Source organism: Patella vulgata, chromosome 4 (assembly GCF_932274485.2).
Source record: "Patella vulgata chromosome 4, xgPatVulg1.2, whole genome shotgun sequence".
Lineage (NCBI taxonomy): Eukaryota > Metazoa > Mollusca > Gastropoda > Patellidae > Patella > Patella vulgata.
In genome coordinates this window covers 45,541,517-45,563,371 of record NC_065882.2, presented here as the reverse complement: position 1 = coordinate 45,563,371, position 21,855 = coordinate 45,541,517, and the positions used below count along the sequence as shown (strand labels likewise).

The following is a 21,855-nucleotide window of genomic DNA, read 5'->3' as shown; positions in this document are numbered from 1 at the left end:
ACAGCACTACACGCAAAACAAAAATCTACAAGATAAACCTGCGGACAAGACAGAAAATAGACATTGCACCAAATAAACAAATATCAAACCAAGTGAATGGAAGGGGTTTCAGTTACATGTAGTTGCCACCAAATTTGATTTAGCTCTCTTATCAAAAGCCCAAAACACATTTAAAGCCACTGCCTTGGCAATCAATTTTGGTAGTGTAAAGGGATTAATAAAATTGTAGGAATTCTTAAGATTTGCCGAGAAGGCTGGGTATAAATGGGCTTGGCGTATTTCTTCATACTTGCTACAGTATAGCAAAAAATGTTGCTCGTTTTCGATCGAATTTAAATCGCAAAATTTGCATAGACGCTGATCAACAGGAATTTTTTTTTGTATCGGCCCCTCTCTATTTCTAAGTGATGTGTACTGAGTCTAAGTGTGGTCATAGCTTTTTTATGATCTCTATTTTTAACCGAATATAAATAGTCTGGAGAGTTGGTAACAGTCTAGGTTTTGAGATGAAATATATATGTACGTAATTTGCTGTTATTGGAGTTAGAGGATATGTGGTAGAAGGAGTTAAATTTTGATTCGAGGGATTTCTTTATATTCTCTTTATTTAGCAAATGAACACGATTTATTTGGAGTTCCGAAGTTAAATTATTGATTGCGGCTGACCAAGATAATTTTTCATTTTTAGAGGATATAATTTTATCTTCAGTATAGGCTGCTGAAAGTAGAGGAAATATTTGTTTCATCCTGACATCGTTTAGCCTTTTATGATACATAAGCATGCGGGTATAAGTGTCTAACGTTAGTGGGAAGATTCCTAGTTCCGCAATACATCCAAGGTTGGTCGACTTAAGTGGTTGATTCAAAATGGATTTGCATATTTTTATACATGACATAAGGAACATAGAATAAATAGCAATATATACATATTTTATATATATATTTATAAGCATACGAAACATGAAATACAGGTTCGTGAAAAGTGAAAATATATAGCCTATCAGATATGAGTGGGGTTACACGGTTACCGAGGTTACACTGCAACATCATATGGAGTTCATATGTCCGACCCACACACACATCTATAAATGACAACCCCGTTACCTCCAACGGTCGTTATTTATTGTTATTGACTATTCAAATATTGAGGTTGCACAAACTAGAAGTAGATTAGACTTAGATGAAAAACATAATTATGTGTGTATGTACGATGTAAAACCACGGACCTAATGATAAAACAAGAAAGAGCAATATACATTGTTCGAGATGTATCCCGAAAGTGTGCTTTTAAATCCACATACCAGGCCCTTATTGGACGCAATACAAAGCCAACGACCAACGTGCCCATATCAGTATGGGTACCCTATAATTATAAAGCCGAGTGACATTAAATTGGTTGGGCGCCCACGACGAGATTGTCACTTGGTTTTATCGGCGCAACGCCAAACCTGTCGTATGTGAGGCGCCCCAAAATGGTGAACACGACAGGGGCAACAAGGGTTTTTTTTTCAAATTTGGTGTGAAGCTTGGTGTCATGAAAGGGTGAACCTTGTCCATTTTCAGCTTTCTGCGATCTTCTTCTCTGAAGTTACGTCCTCTTTTTTTGTAAACCTTCAGAAATTTGATAAAGGCTACTTTTTAAACAGATTTCTATTTTTGGAACTGATTTGAATTAGTTTTTATTAGGACTGTGAGAGGATGAACGCTATTGATTCACATTTGGGGGTGTGAAGGCTTGGGATCTGAGGGGATGAACCCTGTTTATTATCAGCATTCTAGGACTTTGTGTTCCAGAGATATAATATTATGTTTCCAGAAACGCTTATGAACACAGCAGAGATCAGAGTGATAAAGGCATATGCCTTATCAAATTTCGTCAACATCCAAGTTTTCCTTTTGGCTATCCTTTTTTTTTTGAGACAAGGCTGTTGTGTGGACATATTTCCATGTTTTGCATGGCTATCTTTTATTATGGAGAAGGAGAGGAAGAAAATATTGGAATTTAAAGTCTCAATATCATCCAACGTCTTTGACATTGAAAACACAAATTATTTGTCAATTGATGTAATCTTACCAGGAAAAGATGGGCTTCTGATATCCAATATGTAAAACAAAATAAACATTTTACCATTGGCACACAACCGTGTACCATAATGCGTTTCAGCGCCATTTGTGACATAGACTCGAAGAACGAGGCTAGACATATACCACATGCCAAACGGTGACGGCATATTCTTATCTAGAAACCATGCACAATAAATACTATCAGTGTAGACTGGGATTACCAGATGCTAGAGATTGCCATTCGATTGAGACTTCTGGCATATTTCGCTGAACATAACTGATTTGAAATTAGAATAAAAACGGAAACGATTGAATGTAAATCAGTTTATATACATTCATATTACATTATTATATGTGTTGCGACCATTTGTGTCAATTTCTAGGTCCCAAATTAGCAATTTAGCTCCTTTAACATCAAACTAAGTGACATGGTATACCTTTATATCATTAATTATTGGGCATAGCATGTTTGCAGGGTGGGGTTGACCGGAGAAGCCCCAAAGTGTTGGGGGTTTGCAGTTACGAGCCTATTCTATGTGTCATGTATAATCGTGAATCGAATCACAGATGATCAACCGTAAGTCCAAAACTTACTAATATGCCAAACAAAAGCATATTCCTTAAGCAATGGCCCGAGAAATGCCTCTCTGGCCATTGCTGGGTTGCTTTCTGATAATTAAGCTTTTGAGGGAGTGTGTCTATTCGTCCCGTTCAATCAAATCTCCTAAGTACATGAAGCAACATGACAGCCCTTCGTTTAATCCGGGGTTTTCCCAAAAAAATTAGACAGTGATTTAAGGTATTAAAAACGGCGTAAGTAGTGTTCGTCTCCAAGGAGTATTGTTTATATTGAGCCGTTTTGATAGCCTCGTTTGTCACGCAATTAGTTTTTCTGCAATATTATGTTATGCACTGTTTAAACTCGAATGATATTGTTATGCAGTTAGGTATTGGTTATTAATCGGACTGCATCCTCGGTATCCCCAGTGTTGTCATTCCGTTCTAGTCCATTATACCCTGGGTTAATCCATAGGGTTTCCACGATTTCAAACTATCTGCCATAGCCTTGATTGTAGCTAAAGTCTACGAACCAATCAAAAAACAGTTTACAAACCAGTCATTTCACCTTCGTTTTTATAAGGGTAGATAACCATATTCATGTTCATTTACTGAATGATTTATGTAAATAATGTATATATTTCTATTATCAAAATCTGTAGTATGTTTAGCTGATTTCAAATATGTATAACATCTATATGTTTGACTTTTCTTATTATTATTACAATTACTATTCGTTCTTTGTTTTAAATGTGTTATGTTTATTATTATTGAACTTATACTTGTCAATTTGATCAACAAGAACTTGTCTACAATATCACGTGGATGTAAAACTCCGCGAACGAACAATTCTCAATAAAACTCTTGAATCCACATATATACTCTTCCAAAAAAAGTTGGGGATATTCAGAAACAATACAAAACTGCGGAAATGCACTGCTGTTTTTATTAGAGGTAACTGGTGTATGTTAATAACATGCCAATTGCCTACACATGAACATAAGTGAAAATGGACGTTTTTGATTTTTGTCTTCATAATGAGTAATTGCTTCACCAATCCTCAGACATTCAGCAATTCTCCCGACCAAATTAGCTGTAACACACTAAAGCAAAGATACGCTAAACAGTAAATCTTATGCAAGAACCGATAGGAAAGCAAACATGGATAGATAAATCAGCACGCATCAGTTTTCATCAACTCTTCTTTGAAGTGTCAAATTTGACAATGAACCCCTCCCACGTGTATGGCGCTATTGCATGTTGCATGTGCAGCTCAGTGGTTCTGTTGGGGTGATAAGTTCTTCATCATTGAACATACTCTCAAAGCATGTCAAGTGTCCATGACTATTTATCATATCACAACCTGCATAGGTATTTGCATTTCAATATCCCCTACTTTTTTTGAAGAGTATAAATAAACGTCTGGTCTTAATTAATATGATGTTATATAATTTGTTGTTAATAAATACTCATTTAGAATAATTTGGACTACTCTCATTTAGGCTAACTCCTAACCTTGTCCGATGAGAGTTACTTCCCTTTGCCAACTTCCTTTACAATTAATGATTTATGGGATTGGTCGATAAAAATAGCGTAATCATCAAGGGTGGATAACTTGAAAATGTGCCCCCCCCCCCATAAATTAACCCAGCCAGGGGTTAGTGGAGTAACGGAATGAAACCACTGGGGATACCGAAGATGATCGGACTATTGTCTGGTCATAATTTGGAACAGAAATTTGCTTTTGTTACAGCAGTGTTTGAGCGGGATTAGGTCTAATCAAACGAAACACTGTGAGGAGTATGAACAAAAGGTATTATTGGTGGTATAAGTAAATAACTGTAAGCTACGAGATAAATATTGTGCTAACAATAACTCAACCGATGACAATATCCAAATTAAAATAATTAAGAGGAAATAGGCACAAGCAGGTATTATATTTGAACATCTTTGTCTGCCACTGGAGATTATATTTAACAAAACACAGAAACTGTTCATAAATCTATTTATTTTCTTAATATATCCTGTTATCAGTAAATGTATTTACACACTCACTATATATTATACTAAATAATAAATAATTATATAGACCTATGAATTTTCAACCACATAACCAACTTCTAAAGTAATAATATAATATACAATTTGATGAGAAAATACTCTTAGAAACAACCGTTTTGCTATATAAAAAAAACCTATTTATCATGCTGAAACAATAGTACATGTATATAGAAAGCTAAAATGAACAACTTTCTGAAAAATATTCTTTTATCGCATGAAGTGAGATATCAGAACCCCCGCAGACTTGATCTACACAGAGAACATTATTTTAATGTGAAAACATGTAACAGCATACATTGCAGTGACAGATTGACTATGCAGGACCACCAGAACTGGGGTGCAGCACCAACCTGCCCAAAAATATAATAATTTGTAAATATTTGGCAGTATGAATTGGTTCCAATGAATCAATATAGACCCAAATAAGACTTATTATGTAATTTAGTTCTTTTTCAGAGGTTGATATACAGCACCAACATTTTTGTCACAACAGCTTTGTATATATTTAAAGTTTGCTTACTTTGTGTACAATGGAATAATAAGAAGTAAAAATTTAAGATTATAGACCACTACCCCAACCATCTTCATACAAATACCAAAACATAGACCTATACACCCATTTCGAAACATCAATTTCAAACATGATACCAGATCTATGAGTTTTACTCTTTTGTCAAAATAAACATTGACATAAAAGAATTCTAAATTAGAAGTAATGATAATTATGAGTACAATTATAATTATGACTATGATTACAAATAAATTGACTGGTTTTATAATAATTAAAGAGAATATAACACATTTTAAATACATTCCTGCACAGGGATAAATTATCATAGACATCATATGTAAAATGTAGTTAACTGTGTGCCTTTTAAATTTTGAATGCTGATCATCATAATACATTTTACTTATCAATTAAATATCCAAAACTATTTTAGAATGATTTTAAATATTTTCAGCCAAAGATAAACTTATTGATGGGAAATAAAAGATTTGATTGTAACAATGGGTAAATGAATATTTAATTTAATACCTCTAATTTTGAATAAATGGTAGCCAGGCAGTATTGTTAGGATTTCATTATTCTACACACACAACAAAATAATTACAATGCAAATTGTGTAGTGTTGTGCAAATGGATTTACTTCATTAATAATTCATTTGAATAAGTTAGAGATTATAAATTTGTCTGATTTTTAAAATCAAAGAAGATATGTAAAACAATAATAGATATATATATATACAAAGCATATAATATAACAAAACCCTTCGAGGTTGGCACAATGTTTGTGGTTTATTATCTATATTATTCCATAGTTTGAAAGAGATAGATACATGGACTTTTTATCAGTAAGGATCTTTAAATTTTTCAAAAATACTCAACCCTGGAAATAACAGTTTAAGTTGTACCTGACAAAATCTTAGGTACTACTGAACTAGTACCTGACATCTTGAACTTTGTGCCAGACATGTAATAATAATATAATTAAAGACATAGAAGGACAAACTGGCAGACACCAGAGTCAGCAGAGTGACTGTGCTTGATAAAGTATGAATTTATGATTGACAATGTCTGTGACAAGTGTGTTATTTCCATATTTCCTGGCTTGAAAGTATTGTAATTGTTACTGATTCTGATTGCAAACACCACTTGACAAGATGTGAATAACATTCCAAGAGCTGGGCGATATTTCGGTTTTTTGATATAAAACCGTCACAGAAATAAAAACCATCAAAAATACCGTCTTCAGAAAATACCAGGGATATCGACCAGCTCTACATATACATTTATATTATGGTAAACACCACTGACAAGTTGCAAATAACCTTCATTACACTTTTAAACACATTTTTTAAGAAGGATTTGGGGTTGAACAGTGTTTGGCTATTCCTACCCTTATGGCACTTTATAATCAGGAATGTGCTCCTTAAAACAAACTATATATGAAACTTTTAGTGAGGGTGTAAATAAATTCCCCCAGCCTTTATAGTATTATTTGTATGGTATAGTACAGTATATTATGAAATAAGGAAAAATATTACAGGAATGTACTAGCTAGATTCAAACATGTCTGTATGATTAATTAGTATTTATAATGCATGTGGTTTAATTTTGATCATTGTTTAATTGGTATCTCAATATAGTAAATAACTAAAAAGGATAGTATTTATTATAATAGAAAATGAACAGGCTTTCAATCAACAAACTGTAACATTAAGCAAACTTTAGCAAACAATAAATATTTAAGTAGTTGTCTATTATGTGAATTATGACCTGATAAAAACTATATACAATAATTTACACTTACTGTAATTGATCATGCTTATATTATTATTTACCTATGTTGTGGAAATAGTAGGCTATCTATCATATGTTACAAATCTATATTTTCATACTGGAAAACTTATGTTGATCATAGCAAAATTAATTTTTGGGGAGTATTAACTTACAGATACAGGTCGCTAGTCTGTCTTGATGTGTGTATATATAATTAGACATTCTATTTTATATCAAAATAACTTCCAACAGCCTTAAATCTTATGCCACATTGATAGGGACATAATCACTCACTTGTGATGAGAAAACAAAGGAACTGATTAGTTGCCAGGATTAACATGTATTACAGGTGATACATGTACATAAATACAGTTATTACTATACAATATACATCTATTCATAATCATAACCCCCAAAAATATATATTCTATATACATTAATACCACTATATTTTAAAAAATAACTCCCATTAATAAATATTTACATCTCTAGATTAGGTTCTGTCATGTCATAAATCTATTAATTCATACACTGTATAAGAAGACATGTGCCCATCAAAAATCTATGTCAGGTGTGCTATCTCTTTTTGTTAATTTCACAAAAAACTCAAATGGCAAATAAATTTAAATTGGAACTCCAGGAAAATGTCAATTATGACATGCTCAGGGGCTCTACCATTATACATTTACAAACTTAAATAAAAAGATCAAACAAGCCAACAGTCAGGCTGATTTTCTCCACCGAAATGTCAAAATAAGTAGATGACACATATTGACTAATTGCACAATTATCTTTTTCAAAAGTATTGAGCAATCAAACTGATTATCAATACTTAGTCTAAGCATAAAATGTTCACGATCAAACTCAGTCAAGGTTTTGAAGTACCTGGTAGTGGAACTATACACTAAGTTTCATCACTCTCCATCAGTTAGAATCAAACTTATCTTGTGCCAAAGCATCGACCAATGAAATTGCTTAGCTCTGCTTAGCTTCAGTGAGAAATGTTAATCATTGAACTCGGTCAAGACATTCACCTAATGAACATCTTCCTTACGTTTAAACGTTCTACCCCAATTAAAAGCAGAGTTGTTATGTTCCAAAGTCTTGACCAATCAAATTTCTTATCGCCTAAGCAGAAAATTCTCATCATCAAACTTAGTCAAGGTATTGATATTATGAATCTATATTCAGAGTTTTATTGCTCTCACCCAATTAGAACCCAAGTTATTGTGTTCCATGGTCTCAACCAATCAAATTGCTTATCTCTGCTTAGCTTAAGTGGAAAATATGCATGATTGAACTCTGTCAAGGCATTCACCTAATAGACACCTACACCAAGTTTGAATATTCCACCTCAATTAGAAGAAGAGTTATTGTGTTCCAAAGTCTCGACCAATCAGATTGAGGTCTCTACTTTGCCTAAGCAGACAATGCCCAGCATTGAACTTTGATGAGTAAAGTATTTATGTAATGAAACCATGCACAAAGTTTCGCCACTATCACTCTATATTACATGTATATATGTCTTTGTAGCTTAGGAGGAACCTATGGAAGATTAGTTTTTGTGGCAAAATAAATACGTTGCCTCATTAAATAAAGTTTTTATTATTATTATTATTATTATTATTAGAATCAAAGTTGTCAAGCTCCAAAGTCTCGACCAATCAAATTGCTTATCACTCTGTTTACCCTGAGCCAAAAATGCTCATTATCAAGGTATTAATGTGACAAAACTATATACCAAGTTTCATCACTCTCACTTAATTAGAACCAAAGTTATTGTGTCCCAAGGCATCAACCAATCAAATTGCTTACCTCTGCTTATAATTACCCAAAGGCAGAAAATGCTCATCTTTGAACTCCATTAAGGCATTCACCAAGTTTGAGAGAGAGAGAAAGAGAGAGAGAGAGAGAAATGGGGTTTAATGTCCACTCGACACAAACTAGGTCATTTCGGAACTACATATGGTTCATCTTTATTTCAATAATTCGCTGGCATGTAGGGGTCTTTACTTTAGCAGTGGGAGCAAACCGGAGAACCAGGAGAAAACCCACGAGGTTGGAAGGTGACCCTACTCCTTGTCACATACAACCGGGGAATCGAAAAAACACGCAAGTTGACCTTATGATACAATGCGCATTCACCCCCCCCCCCCATAAGTTTATTGTGTTCCAAAGTCTGGACCATTCAAATTGCTTATCGCTCTGATTACCCTGAGCAGAAAATGCTCATTATCAAACTTAATCAAGGTATTGATCACTCTCACTTAATTACAGAACAGTAGGACGTTAAACCCCATTTTATTTCTCACTTAATTAGAACTAAAGTTATCGAGTCCCAAGGCATCAACCAATCAAATTGTTATCTCTGCTTACCCTAAGCAGAAAATGCTCATCTTCGAACTCCATTAAGGCATTTACCTAATAAACACCTACACCAAGTTTGAACATTCTAGCTCAATTAGAAGGAGAGTTATTGTGTCCCAAAAAGTGTAATGGACAGACAGACGGACGGACAGATAGACGGACAGACCCATTTTAATAGTCCCCTGCTTTCTTTGAAAGGCGGGGGACAATAATAAAAAAACATACACAATCACATAATATACTTTCTGACAGAATGAGGAAGGAAAACAAATATTTTCATTTTCACTAGAGTAAATGTAAATATACTACTGGGTAGTAGTAGTAATTAAATTTTAATGTTAATAATTTTGGAAAATATTGATCATTTTTTCTCACTCTTGAAATTTTTATCTGATTATAAAGTCTCAGCACTATTCCTTTATTGTTTGTTCCATGTGTTTTGTCTGGGTTTTTTTGTTATGCAGTTATACTGCATTGTCTCCTGGCATACTCCAAATTGTACTTACATTGGTTTCAACATACACTTTTTTTAAAATAAAATCACTGCTTAAGGGGGGAGGCTACCCGAAAAATGTGTTCTTAAATTCTAAAGCTATTGAATTGAAAATGGTACTAGTAGTTAGGAAATGTAATAAACAAGGGAAAACAAACATTTAAAAAAAAAAAACGAAAAAAAAATTGTTGCTCGAGTAACACATTTTTTTGGAAAAAGTAGGAAAACCGTTGGTACACCATATCTCTGGCACTAATAAAGATAAATGTCACATTTTCAGACTGCTTATTCTTTAATGGTAACCCTAAAATCAGACAGAGAGTTTTTCTCTTTAATTTTCATAGTTTCTTGGAAAATTGTGTTTAAAACTTTTGCCTCACCATAATATTTTGTCTTTCAAGAAACATTTTGATAACTTTTGAAATATTAATGATAATTCAAATTGCTTTCTGTCTGATTCTGGGGTAGATATTTGTTTATATATCCTACAAATTTGGCGAAGATATCTTAATTAGTTACAGAGATATAGTGTAGCTACACTTTTCATAGTTTTTCCCCAAAAAATGAGTTACCTTGGCAACAACTTTTTTTTCAAAGTTACTTTTCCCTTCTTTATTACATTTCCTAACTACTTGTACCATTTTCAATTCAATAGCTTTACAATTTCAGAACAAGATTTTTTGGGTAGCCTCCCCCCTTAAGTACAAAGTCTAATACTTATAAATAAATATACTGAGGATAATCATAAACAATATTTCTTTAACAGATTAAAATATAATATTATACAAAACATTAATAATATGCGATTTATATTTAGCAATAGAGAGAGATTCATTCAGATATAAAATGTAGTTACAAATATGTATATGTACAAATGTTATGTTTTATTCAGACACTACGTACCTAAAAAAACCATTAACATGTGATTAATTCACTTATTATTTAACTGTGACAAAATAAGCAGAAACAAATGAAGAGACTGAATTGAAATTATAAAGTACCTGTAAAGATATAGGTTACCAAGTATTGAAGCATACAGCCACCACTATCAACTTAGTCCTGGCTCTCTGTATTGTGCTCGTAATTTACATAAATCATTGAAATTTGATTGGGTTTTTTTTTGCTCTCAATAAAGTAAACAATGCATAGAAATCTCAAAAAGATCAGTAGATAGTGGCCCAAAAGGCCTTAATATATTATCAAGAACTAAACCTCTACAAGCAATTTTAATACATCATTGAAATCGAAAATGGCATCTTTGTATCACAAATTTTAAAAGAATTAGACAAAAGTGAATCTGGATAATTGATGAACAGACAGGTGTGAAAATGACCAGACTAAAATGAGATATACACTGAACATTATTTGACCTCAAATAATGTTAGCATGGCAGTACTTACCTCTGACAAGGTATTAGTTATGCTGGCATTTCAAAATTCAACAATGTTACAAAAAAACAGTAAAATCTCTCTTTCATTACTAACAGGTGTTTTTATGGAATGTCCTAACACCTAATACTTTTTACTCATTTAAAATACTAAATGTCTTAATACTTTTTAACTCACTTAAAATACTTTAAGCCAGCTACTGTGAGGAATTTTTCGATAAATATTTCCGAGTCTAGAACAGCAATATGAGCAGCTCTGCCTATGATAGTATTAGCTGTACTTGGTAGAGCATGGAATACATCGTATCGAATCAGTTTACAATTAGGTGCATCCACTATAGGTCGTAAAAGATTCTCTACCATTTCCTTGTAAATTTTACCTGTTGCAAAATATAAAGTCGTTTAAAAATTATCAAATATTGTAAAAGATCATACAAATAGATTTTGGCATCTTCAGAAAAAAAGCATTCGATATAAACATTTTATAGAATATGAACTTAGACATCAAAATACGTTAGTCAGAACAATATCTTACATATAGTTGTTCACATTTGAAACAAAGAAAATGGTGTTTTTATCAAAGATATATCAGGTGTCACAGGATCATTATAATTTCAATCTTGATAAAGGGTACCACACCCGAAACGTTGATTTATTAAACGATCCTCTACTTCTACAAGTCTGTTGTGGTTTTCTGTTGAGCGGGGATTCTTAAATTCATATATCAGATATGTATATAAATCTGAAGAATGGTACTGAATATTTATCAGCAAGAAGTATCTAAGATGGTCGGTAACAAAAAATAAAATTCATGAAATTATACTCAAAACAGACTGATCTGTACCAAGGACAAAGTGGGTTGGGTCAAAGAAAATATGTTATTATCATCATCCTGTGCTAGTATATATTAAATATTTTAAAGATACATTATGTAAGATTTAGATAAAGAACTAGCCATTCTTGCTATAATAGTTCGAAAGTAGATGATGTAAAATGAATAATTTGAAAATTTCATTCAAATTACTCTATTGCCAGCGAAGATATTAGCCTTTGAAGGTTTGACAGACGTGTGCAATAATTTCAACCACGGTACTGGTTGATCGAAGCTAAGTCTCGGTCCTCCATATTTGATTAAATCAAAGTATCGCTGAACCATTATAATCTATTTAATATCGGAGAAATCTGATGCCATCGAGAGTTGATTAAGGCCTGGATCAGTTAATTAATGTCTATTTAATACTTTAGAATCCATTTCAGGCCTAAAGAAAGACCTGCAATAGGCAGATTTAGCTCTTGCATTATGTATGTTTAACATACCTGTAAGACTAGCATCTCTTTGTGCTGATCTACAATATTCTATACGTGAAGAATGATACGGTACATATCTATCTTGACTTGAACCAACTAATACAACATTCTTAAAATGATGTAATACTGAAAATACAATATTACATTCTTTATAGCAGTTACATCTCTATCAACTCAAAACAACAGTTTGTGCTCTTCATGCAAGTTTGGAAAAGTCATTGGCATATATCTCTTGAGATGGGTTTTAATGGCCACTCAACACAAGCTAGGTCATTTTGGGATGACTAACATAAGGCATATTTTAGTTTCTTGCACCAAGAGTCTTTTGACTTGTATTTGATGATTGAAAGGTTACCTACTGTTTTCCCACTAGTTCACAGCATACATATACATATATATATATATTTTTTTTTTTTGAGGTGATATCAGGTGTTCTAGAAAAAAACAGTAAGCAAACCCTCCTGTATACGTAACACCTTCACTACTTTTAAAGAAATTTGACAATAGTATGGGTTTGAGATTTCACAAGTAGAAATGAGCCGACAGTATATTGAGAATGGAATAGAAATGGGTTTAACTTCTAAATAAAACAATACTTCAGTCAATTTGACTATTGACAAATATGATGAGAGAACAAGGTGACAATATAAATGTTTGTACCTGATCTTTGACTAAGTTGATATAAAAAACACTGACGTGGATCACTGTGATCTTTCAAAGATAACTGTAATAAAGATCCAGATTTCTTCCATTTCTGCATAAACCACATTCCTACAATAAAAACATTATTGAAATGAAATAAAGTTTTGTACCAACCAGGCCATAAAGTAAGGCCGACTGGTATGCCATGCAGTGTTATATGAGTGAAATTTTTTGTGACAGGGGATCTATAACATGCTGCCAATAGCATACACATAACCTCAATTTTATGTCCTATCCAAACAACTAGGCAGTTTTCTATGCCAAGTCAAATAACATTTTTCTTGGAATAATTCATAAGCACTAAATTGTATCATTCCAGTGACTGTCATAGTTAAAGATCAGTTGTTTTCAATATGATTTTACATATAGAGATACTATATAAACCTACCCATATTAACTAATCCACTAGTATTATATAATGTACCAAGATGGGGACCAGATAAAGATAAAAACGTGTACATTCTGGGTAATAAGTGTCGTAATTCCTTCCTGGCTAGAGCTGATCTTATTATAATATTACCTAAAGAATGCCCAACAAAACTGAAAAATACAAATTTAAGTCATACCTGTTAAATATGTTCATACAATAAACTTGAAATAAATGTACCAGTATTAGTGGATAACTTGTAAATAATGTTGGGAATGAATTAAATCTATGTACTGGTAAATACTAGATGTATTAGATGATTACATGGTATTGAATATAAAACACAAATTTATATGGAAAACAATCACTGGGTTTATTTCACACTAGTTTCAACAAGTTCCTCTTGTCGTTCTCAATATGCAAGTCTGTTCTGCCAGTCATGGCGGTTCCTCCCCACACCATAACAGACCCATGCCCGAATCTAACGTTAGCGTTAGCATGACGCTCATTTACACCAGCACGCAGCAGTTTTCATCAACCCTGCCTTGAAGTGTCAAATTTGACAATGAACCCCTCCCACGTGTATGGACTATTGCATGTCCCACGTGCAGTTCAGTGGTTCTGTTGGGGCGATGTGTTCTTCATCTGTGAACATACTCTCAAGGCATGTCAAGTGTCCATGATTATTTATCATATCACAACCTGCATAGGTATTTGCATTTCAATATCCCCTAATGAAGAGTATATATGTAAACAAACTAACAAGAACTTAATTCCCTTGAAGGTAGCTCACATTAATCAACTTATTAGGCATTCACGAGTGGTGAGTAGAGTTATTTCATGAATGTATTTATTTGTTTGGAGAAATGTTTTATTTGTACCATACCTGATTCTCTGTGCTTGTAAACCATATAGATCTATATAAGATAATAACTCTTCCACCAGACGGTCTGTCATTACATCAAAGTTAGAAAATGTATCTTGCTGTAAAATACAATTGAAAACTGAACAACATATATTTAAGTGTAGCCTATATTTGAAACCTATTTATTTGTGATTATGTCATGTTTCCAACTACAGTATTACACTTACATGTACATGTAGTACAGGGTCTTCGGATCAAAATATTGCTTGTAATAAACTTTCATTCCTGCATCAATGCCAATATCTCAGCTTACAAAATGGACCATTTCTGGATTCCCAGTTTATATCGTTATGTGATGTAAAATGAAATTTCAGTGCATTTTAACAGTGTATTTAGTTTAAACTGTATACATGTATTCATTAAATTTTTATGACAACTATCCCTTTGCCTTCATTTTTTTTAAAGATGTATGTATGCAAACAGTAGTGAAGTTATTTTTTAATGTAGCCAACTATGGAAATGATATAATAATAAATTACCTGATTTCTCTCAGACATAAGGAATTCTAGTCTATAACCAGGTAATGCCATCTCTACATACGTTCTTACTAATCGTAAATCGGCACTGTTACCTGAAATAAATAATTTTGTCAGGGTCGGGGAATTGATTACCTTACATATGATAATGTCAAAAACTATTCAGTCTTTCTGATTCAGTTTTTAAAAACAATAACACAAACTTGTGGAAGAACAATTGCTAATTTATTTTGACATTTCAAGTATTCTTTCAACCTTACCATAATAAATTAGCAATTATTCATCGATAAGTATGTGTTATAGTTTATTGATATATCCAGTTACTAAATGCCTATAAAGGATTAATAGTTTAGAGAAGTGTGATATCTGTCTACAATTACAATTTTTAGGTAATCCACATTTTCAGCAAAAAGTAAAACAAAAATAAGCAAACGAACCACCTGTTGTATAATCCTTAAAGATTTGAACCATATAGAGATTATCCCACCACTAATCGAAATAATGCATCCGATGGATTTTATTCAAACTTTATTATGATCCAAACCAAAGAGATTTACTCCCTTTAAAAATAAATGTTTTAAAAATATACTGACCATCTAGACCATGAACACAAACAATAAGATGTATACCATCATTATCATCATCAGTATCAGGTGTAACAAAATATGGTGATACAGATGCTAATGTTGGACATTCACTTAAAAATGAAAAAAAGTTTAATGGATTTACATTTCACATAATATTAAAATTGTGATGAAGCTTTTTACAGTCAATTTCTAATTAGGTTCTGTGGTGATTGACATGTAGAATTAACCAGCGGCTGCCAGGCAGGATACGTACAATCAGGGGCCATAATTCAGGAAGTTAAGGTCCGATATGCGCAAATATCAAAAGGAACCGAGATCTTTGGGTTATAAACTTACATTTCAAGTTTCAACAAAATCAGATAAAAATTGTGACCTCTATAGTGTCCACAACCTTGATATAGCATATTTTTACGCTATTTGAGAACGAACGGCAGGCATTTTGTCTGTCAATTTAGGGGCGATTTTCACAAAATTTGAACTCCTTAGGGTCTAACGGTGATATAATAATACGTTTTTTTAAATCGGATAAAAATTATGACCTCTATAGGGTCCACAAGCTAAAAACCTGATTTTTTGTACAATCAGGGGCCATAATTCAAGAAGTTACGGTCCGATATGCGCGAATATCGAAAGGAACCGAGATCTTTCAAGTTTCAACAAAATCGGATAAAAACTGTGACCTCTATAGGGTCCACAACCTTGATATACCATATTTTTACGCTATTTGAGAACGAACGGCAGCCATTTTGTCTGTCAATTTTGGGCTGATTTTCACGAAATTCGAACTCAGCCGTCCTTAGGGTGTAACGGTGATATACTAATACGGTTTTTTAAATAGGATAAAAATTATTACCTCTATAGGGTCCACAAGCTAAAATCTCGATTTTTCGTAAAATCAGGGGTCATAATTCAGGAAGTTACGGTCTGATATGCGGGAATATCGAAAGGAACCGAGGTCTTTGGGTTATAAACTTACATTTCAAGTTTCAACAAAATCGGATAAAAATTGTGACCTCTATAGGGTCCACAACCTTGATATACCATATTTTTACGCTATTTGAGAACGAACGGCAGCCATTTTGTCTGTCAACTTTGGGCCGATTTTCACGAAATTCGAACTCAGTCGTCCTTAGGGTGTAACGGTGATATAATAGTACTTTTTTTTAAATCTGATAAAAATTATGACCTCTATAGGGTCCACAAGCTAAAAACGCGATTTTTCGTACAATCAGGGGCCATAATTCAGGAAGTTACAGTCCGATATGCACGAATATCGAAAGGAACCAAGATCTTTGGGTTATAAACTTACATTTCAAGTTTCAACAAAATCGGATAAAAATTGTGACCTCTATAGGGTCCACAACCTTGATATACCATATTCTTACGCTATTTGAGAACGAACGGCGGCCATTTTGTCTGTCAATTTTGGGCCGATTTTCACGAATTTCGAACTCAGTCATCCTTAGGGTGTAACAGTGATATAATAATACGTTTTTTTAAATCGGATAAAAATTGTGACCTCTATAGGGTCCAGAAGCTAAAAACGTGATTTTTCGTACAATCAGGGGCCATAATTCAGGAAGTTATGATCCGATATGCGCGAATATCGAAAGGAACCGAGATCTTTGGGTTATAAACTTACATTTCAAGTTTCAACAAAATCGGATAAAAATTGTGACCTCTATAGGGTCCACAACCTTGATATACCATATTCTTACGCTATTTGAGAACGAACGGCGGCCATTTTGTCTGTCAATTTTGGGCCGATTTTCACGAATTTCGAACTCAGTCATCCTTAGGGTGTAACAGTGATATAATAATACGTTTTTTTAAATCGGATAAAAATTGTGACCTCTATAGGGTCCAGAAGCTAAAAACGTGATTTTTCGTACAATCAGGGGCCATAATTCAGGAAGTTACGATCCGATATGCGCGAATATCGAAAGGATCCGAGATCTTTGGGTTATAAACTTACCTTTCAAGTTTCAACAAAATCGGATAAAAATTGTGACCTCTATAGGGTCCACAAGCTAAAAACATGATTTTTCGTACAAACAGGGGCCATAATCCATGAAGTTTCGATTCGATACATGCCAATAACGAAAGCAGCCGAGATCTTTTGGAGATAAACCTATATTTCAAGTTTCGTCAAAATTGGATAAGAATTGTGACCTATAAAGTGTCCACAAACAAATTGTGGACGGACAGGGGCGACGGCATAATGCGTCCACATGAAATGTGGGCGTATAAAAAATAAACTACAGAAGTACTACAGTTTCGTTATATACCCTTGACATACATGCCCAGATTGTCAACTCTTCGGAAGCAGACGCAAGACTCCAAAAACATGCTCCATGTTCTGCAGAGGGTCTGTATTTGTCCAATGTAGATCATAATTTAAATTGTGTATTTAAGTGTAAATTTTGATAGTTTATCCTAAATATTTTCAGAAACCTATTTTTGGATTCAACTTGGCATATCCACTGAGGATTGGACGCCCATGTGCAGATAATGGAACATGCAAAATGAGACTGTATTGTTATCTACTATTCTTGATAAAAAAAGCATCACTCATGATCTTTTCCAATAATGGTTGAATTTTCCTTTATATTCTATTACCATATTTATATTTAGTGTATGTTTGTCTTTATATTTTTTTTATTTTAATACAATAGCTTTCATGAATGACATAGATCTGTTAATGTAGAATATTATCATACTACTGAGTCATTCCATGTCAAGTGGGCCAGGGGTGGGAAATTGACCCCTCGAAAAAATCTGGAAAAAAGATATGTTATTGTACATGTAAAAACTAGAAACTGTGCAAAATTTGTGGTCTGTAGCTTGAAAATGGACTGACATACGGGCAAATGAGTTTCATTAGTTACCGATAAGTTATCGAAACAAAATATGCATCAATAATTTACTTGAGTATCAGATATCTTATTGTTACTTTTCTAGTGAAGATATACAGCTGAAATTTGGTAGTCTTAAAGAACTTTATGTGTAGATTATGAATCTGCAATCAGATTATAGGTGAGTGGTAGGGTTCGCATGCTACTTGGCCATAAAAACCGAAAAACAAAATGGTGTGATTGTATATTTTCTGGATTTTGTAGTGCTCCAGGAGCTACAAGGTAATACATATAGACCCATATTTTGGCCTATCTAGAGATTGTCAGTAGTACTACATAAGAAACATATGAAAACGCATCAGTCTTCAATAGATTTGCATAACATTGGCCTCAAATATGGATTCAGACACAAATTTTCGAAAATTGCCTCGTATTTTCGAACCGATAAAACCCGGTAGATGAGTACCTAAAAATCTGAAATTTTGTGTGATTACAGGTTGTACTAATGTCTCCAACATTACGTTAAAGCTATTCTTGTCCCATGCCATCTCGATATTATTTCAATTTTTTCAAAATCTGTGTTTTGGGTCAATCTATTTGTCAAATATCGTATTTTCGAGCCGATTGAACAGTTAGTCGGATCAAGCGAAAAATTAGGAATATCAGCCTTTTAAGTACTAATGAACAAATAAATCAAATTTTAGCAAAATCGAAGGGCGTACGGTTTAACTCATTGGGTGATAACTCATTGGGTGATAATTGACATGGAATGACCCAAAACACAGATTTTGAAAAATATTGAGAAGGCATGGGACAAGAATGGTTTTATGTTACAGACATAAGTACAAATTATAATTCCACCAAGTTTCAGACATAAGTACAAATTATAATTCCACCAAGTTTCAGATTTTTAGGTGCTCATCTACCGGGTTCAATCGGCTCGAAACTACAATAATTGACATAGATTGACCCAAAACATAGATTTTGAAAAAATATCAAAATGGCATGGGACAAGAATGGCTTTAACATATGTTGGAGACATTATTACAAACTATAATTACACCAAGTTTCAGATTTTTAGGTGCCCATCTACCGGGTTCTGGATAGGCCAAACTTTGGGTCTATATGTATTACTTTATAGCTCCTGGAGCACTAAAAAATCCAGTAAATATACAATTACACCAAATTTTTGTCGGTTTTTATGACCAAGTAACATGAGAACCCGACCACTCAGCTTTAATCTGATTGCAGATTCGTAATCTACACAAAAAGTTTCTAAAAGACTACCAAATTTGAGCTGTATATCTTCAGTAGTTCACTAGAAAGGTAAAATCAAGATATCTAAAACTCAAGTAAATTATTGATACATATTTTGTTACGAAAACTTATTGGTAACTTATGAAACTCAAATGCCCTTATCTCAGTCAATTTTCAAGCTACAGACCACAAATTTTGCACAGTTTCTACATGTACATTTGAAAATTGACCCACTTGACATGGAATGACCCTAATAATTATCATTTTTATTGCAGGTGATAGATAATTTACAGATTAAATGTTAGTTTACTATAAATAAACAATGTTCTACTTCTATAAATAAACCCTGAATAACTATAACAATTACCTGTATATATGACCCTGATATTTGATTTGCTGTTTTAATTCTTCTCGTAATGTTATAAAACTGTAAATTAAAAAAGAAAATTCATTATATTAGTAAGAAATCATGTCTATTTAATAAATACTCAGACTGACCAGTAGGTCCACATCTTTTTGCGAGGGCTGCTTTTGATCCAACAATTATAACCACTCCATTTGAAATGAACCTATTAAATAGTTATTCAGTTCACACCTTTTCCCACAGTTCCTGATTATTATAATTTGTGTCGGATTTGGCAAGAAATGATTCCTTTTGGCGAACAAAGAAGAATCACAGAGAAAAATAGACGGTAAGGATTCCAAAATAGCCTTAGAATCGAGGGGGAAGAGCCTTATTTTCATATTAGTTGTCTGTAGGATGAGGCAGGAACAGAGAGAGGTCAAAGCCGGTAAGAATCTGTTACTAAAGTATCTACCTTGACTATAACTTTTTGTCCTATTTTTAATCCTGTTTTGTTTTCACAAGGCATTAAAACGACAGCTGTCGTATTATTATGATTTAATGGAAGAAAAATGATCTGTCGTATTATTATGATTTAATGGAAGAAAAATGATCTTTTATGCAAGTTTTATTGATAAATAAATATATGGAAAGATTGTTTTTTGGAAACAAAAGTGACTGATAAATGATACATGCATAATGATTATATACCATAGGTACATAAAATAACAAGATGATACATATAGCATGATCATAAATAGAGGATACCTATAGCATGATTATAAACATGATATGCATAGCATAGAACTGTGTTGTGTTATAAATATAGCATGATTATCAGGGCTCACACTGGCTTTCAATTTTTTTCCGCCAAAATGGATTAATATTTTTATGTAAAACAATGATGATATTTTTTATCCGCCAACTTGAATATTTATCCGCCAAAAATATATAATAAAAAAACACATATTGTAATAGCATAAAACAATTTTATTTCTTGTGCATTCTTAAACATTCTTAAATCATGAACAGGACATTTCTCATGGCTGATAATATAGCTTCTTTTGATTTGGACACCGATTTCTCTCTGGCCTTACCATGTCATTGCCATTTTCAAAAATCATTACCGCTGCTTTGTGGCTAGATGGACCTGAAAAATAAACATTATATTTAATACTTGGTCATCACTGACAGGATTGATATTATTGAGTCGTAGATATTCTGTAATAGGATTGTTATTGAGTCAAGGATATTCTCATATAAAATCATTCACATAAATTCATCAACATATAAAATCAGCTTACCTTTTGTAGACAGATGAGTGTCTATACTCTCTTTCTTCAGAACATTACACCCAGAGATGTAAAACTATAGCTGACTTTTGAATTTTCACATATTGAATAAAACACTTTCAGCGTGTATACGTCAAATCTCAGCCAAGGATTGCCAAATTTCTAGTTTTCTTTGAATTTTCGTTTCGCATGTACAATAGGCCTATTGTTGATTTCGGGTACCGTCATGGAATCAGCATCTGAATCATTAATCGTAGTGTCAATTTCATTTCGTCTAGAGGAGCCAACGTCAGACTCTTTGTTATTTTTAGAACACTTCGGCGGCGGTAACGAAAAAAAATGCAGACAGTTTACTCACTCCAAAATCGTCGCTATTCAACTCACTCTTTCGTTTTCGACCCATGGTGATAATATAATTTGAAATAATATCCAATTAGCCATGCTGTTATATTTATACATGTCGTATGAAGCCACATACAGTAAACAAAATTCAACTATCAACTCTCTTTGAAAAGAGTTGTCGGGTAACGAT

General features: G+C 33.1%; 1 protein-coding gene across 1 annotated transcript in view; it reads right to left on the bottom strand.

The window, feature by feature from the left end:
• Positions 1-10,776: 10,776 nt before the first annotated feature.
• The window catches only part of LOC126818417 (protein FAM135A), a 49,518-nt gene continuing 38,439 nt past the window's right edge, over positions 10,777-21,855 (bottom strand). The window contains exons 14-21 of the mRNA XM_056100724.1: positions 20,056-20,115; positions 15,583-15,686; positions 14,993-15,084; positions 14,475-14,572; positions 13,610-13,761; positions 13,180-13,290; positions 12,529-12,645; positions 10,777-11,591 (exon numbers count right to left, since the gene is read on the bottom strand). Coding sequence (XP_055956699.1) covers positions 11,386-11,591; positions 12,529-12,645; positions 13,180-13,290; positions 13,610-13,761; positions 14,475-14,572; positions 14,993-15,084; positions 15,583-15,686; positions 20,056-20,115 — 940 coding nt within the window. The 3' untranslated portion in view covers positions 10,777-11,385. The remainder of the gene's footprint in view (positions 11,592-12,528; positions 12,646-13,179; positions 13,291-13,609; positions 13,762-14,474; positions 14,573-14,992; positions 15,085-15,582; positions 15,687-20,055; positions 20,116-21,855) is intronic.